The following is a 2,116-nucleotide window of genomic DNA, read 5'->3' as shown; positions in this document are numbered from 1 at the left end:
TAATAGCTGCTTCAACTCATGAATTTGGGACGGTGACCATCTGGAAGACACTGTGACTGTTTTAAAGTGACCCTTGCACATTTACAATCTGTACATTTATAATAATTTTTTACTGGCCAATGACATTCTTTCAAAAACACACCCAAACTTTGCGGTATCTATAGTTTTTCAGGACTCTTTATTCTATGCCTACAAAAGACTCTTACTTGTCTCTGTTCCTAGATTGTTCTACTTCATGCTTTCTGAACATCCACACAAACCTATGAAGATATATATATTCATCATCATCATCATCCAAATGCCCAAAGTTTTAGATCTTCAAGTTGCATTAATTTAATGATTCAGCACATATGTACTGAGAATGTAATCTGTGTGTCAAAACCTGGTTTGAATGTTTTGAACAAAAAACTAAAGAAAATGCTGCTTGCCTTTGAGGAAACAGACAGGAGAAAGATAAATTAACATCTTAACAGGTAAGCAAGCCCAGGAGACAAAATTGCCACTGTGCCCCATAGGTCCCATTTCAACCTTTATTATAAAACTTGTGGTTTCCATCAGGCTCTGAACATGTAGCAAAGATCCAGTCAGGGATTGCTACTAATGGTAATGATGATTTGGTATTTTTCCTAAAGAGAAGACCCAAAGTCTGAACACTCTTACAAATCAAACCCTAGGTTAATTTCATTAGCAATTGTCACTCACTGAGGTTTATGAGCTTTTAGCTAAAGACTAGTGTTCTAAGAGAGGAATTTTATCAACAGAATTTATTTAATAAGAATGAGATAGCAGTTTTTGAAAACAGTTTTCTACTTAAATCTCCAAATTACCAACTAACGTATTGAACTGTCTTATCTTCCATTCACTACTGCAAAATAAAAACGAAGATTCTATGTCCTCTCCTACCACAGAGTATGGGACCTTTTAGATATCTGTACATCACTGTAGCTCTTAGCATGTCTCAGTTTCTTTGTCCATATTGTTTGATCATTGCTATAAATATATAATGGAGACAGAAAAAAGAGCACGACACAGAAATTTGAACTGAATCATTATGCATGAGAGAAATGGCCCCCCATAAAAGCCAAATTTTATGTGAAGAGTACACTGGCCACTAAATAACATTTTGGAGTTGCAGTGAGGAGTGTTAAAGGCAGTAGTCCCAGCTACTGCCTTCTTGGGATCAGTTTTCCATTGAACATGCAAAATATTAAGTGAAAATATGCGTTTACCAAAAGTCTGCCTTGTCCTACCTATACTGACTCAAAGAAGGGAGGCAGCCAAGCAAATCACCACTAATGTTTTCAAATGATTTTTTTCTTGAAGCTACATATGCGAAACATTGCAAGAGATAATAACATTCTATTTTCTTACCTGAAAGAAAGATAAAACTTGACATGAGAATCACTCCATAAAGCCTGTGGTGTACGATGTGTTCTGTCATTGTCTAAACCTGTGTTCAAAAGGTCAAAAATATGTCCATCTCAGATTCAAAGTGAACAAGTTCTATGAGACAACACTTCTTTGCATTCCACTTTAGGTTTCTTCCTATTGCTTAATACAATGTCAACTGACTCCAGGATACACTTACCTGAGTGGTCTGTACTGGCTGAAACCTCACTGATTGATTTATCTGTATATTCACTCAAAAAATTTTATTAAATACCTACTATATGCCAGACACTGTGTTACTATTGGGAACACAATACTGATAAGTCAAGATAGAGACACCTGTCCTTATGGGGCAGCTAGCACAGTCAGAAAGACACTCAAGATGCGTACTTACAGAGTGTGATGCATACAATCTTAATGTGCACAACTTCCCCCTCCAAAACTACCAGTTTTAATGATCCCAGACTTTTTTGTTGTGCTTGTTTTCATTTTTAATTGGCATATAATTATACATGTATGAGTTACAATATTTGAGTACATGTATACATTGTGTAATGATCACATCAAGCTTGAAGGAACACAGTGAAAGAAGATCTTATTGACGAAAGGATTTCATCAAATCATTAAGGCAAATCTGCTTAGAGAAACGGACCACCATCTCATTACATTCACACAGCTTTTCTCATTAATTAATTGTAACAGAAGCATCTTATTTGGGAAATGCACT

At 35.7% G+C, this 2,116-nt stretch overlaps 1 protein-coding gene across 1 annotated transcript in view; it reads right to left on the bottom strand.

Annotated features, from left to right (window-relative positions):
• The window catches only part of Adgrg4 (adhesion G protein-coupled receptor G4), a 156,579-nt gene extending 155,138 nt beyond the window's left edge, over positions 1 to 1,441 (bottom strand). The window contains exon 1 of the mRNA XM_004643180.1: positions 1,372 to 1,441. Within this exon, the coding sequence (XP_004643237.1) occupies positions 1,372 to 1,441 (70 nt within the window). The remainder of the gene's footprint in view (positions 1 to 1,371) is intronic.
• Between the last annotated feature and the right edge of the window lie 675 nt (positions 1,442 to 2,116).

The sequence above is a fragment of the Octodon degus genome, unplaced genomic scaffold (genome assembly GCF_000260255.1).
Source record: "Octodon degus isolate 3935 unplaced genomic scaffold, OctDeg1.0 scaffold00167, whole genome shotgun sequence".
In the NCBI taxonomy this organism is placed as follows: Eukaryota; Metazoa; Chordata; class Mammalia; order Rodentia; family Octodontidae; genus Octodon; species Octodon degus.
This window is presented reverse-complemented; position numbering and strand designations above follow the sequence as displayed.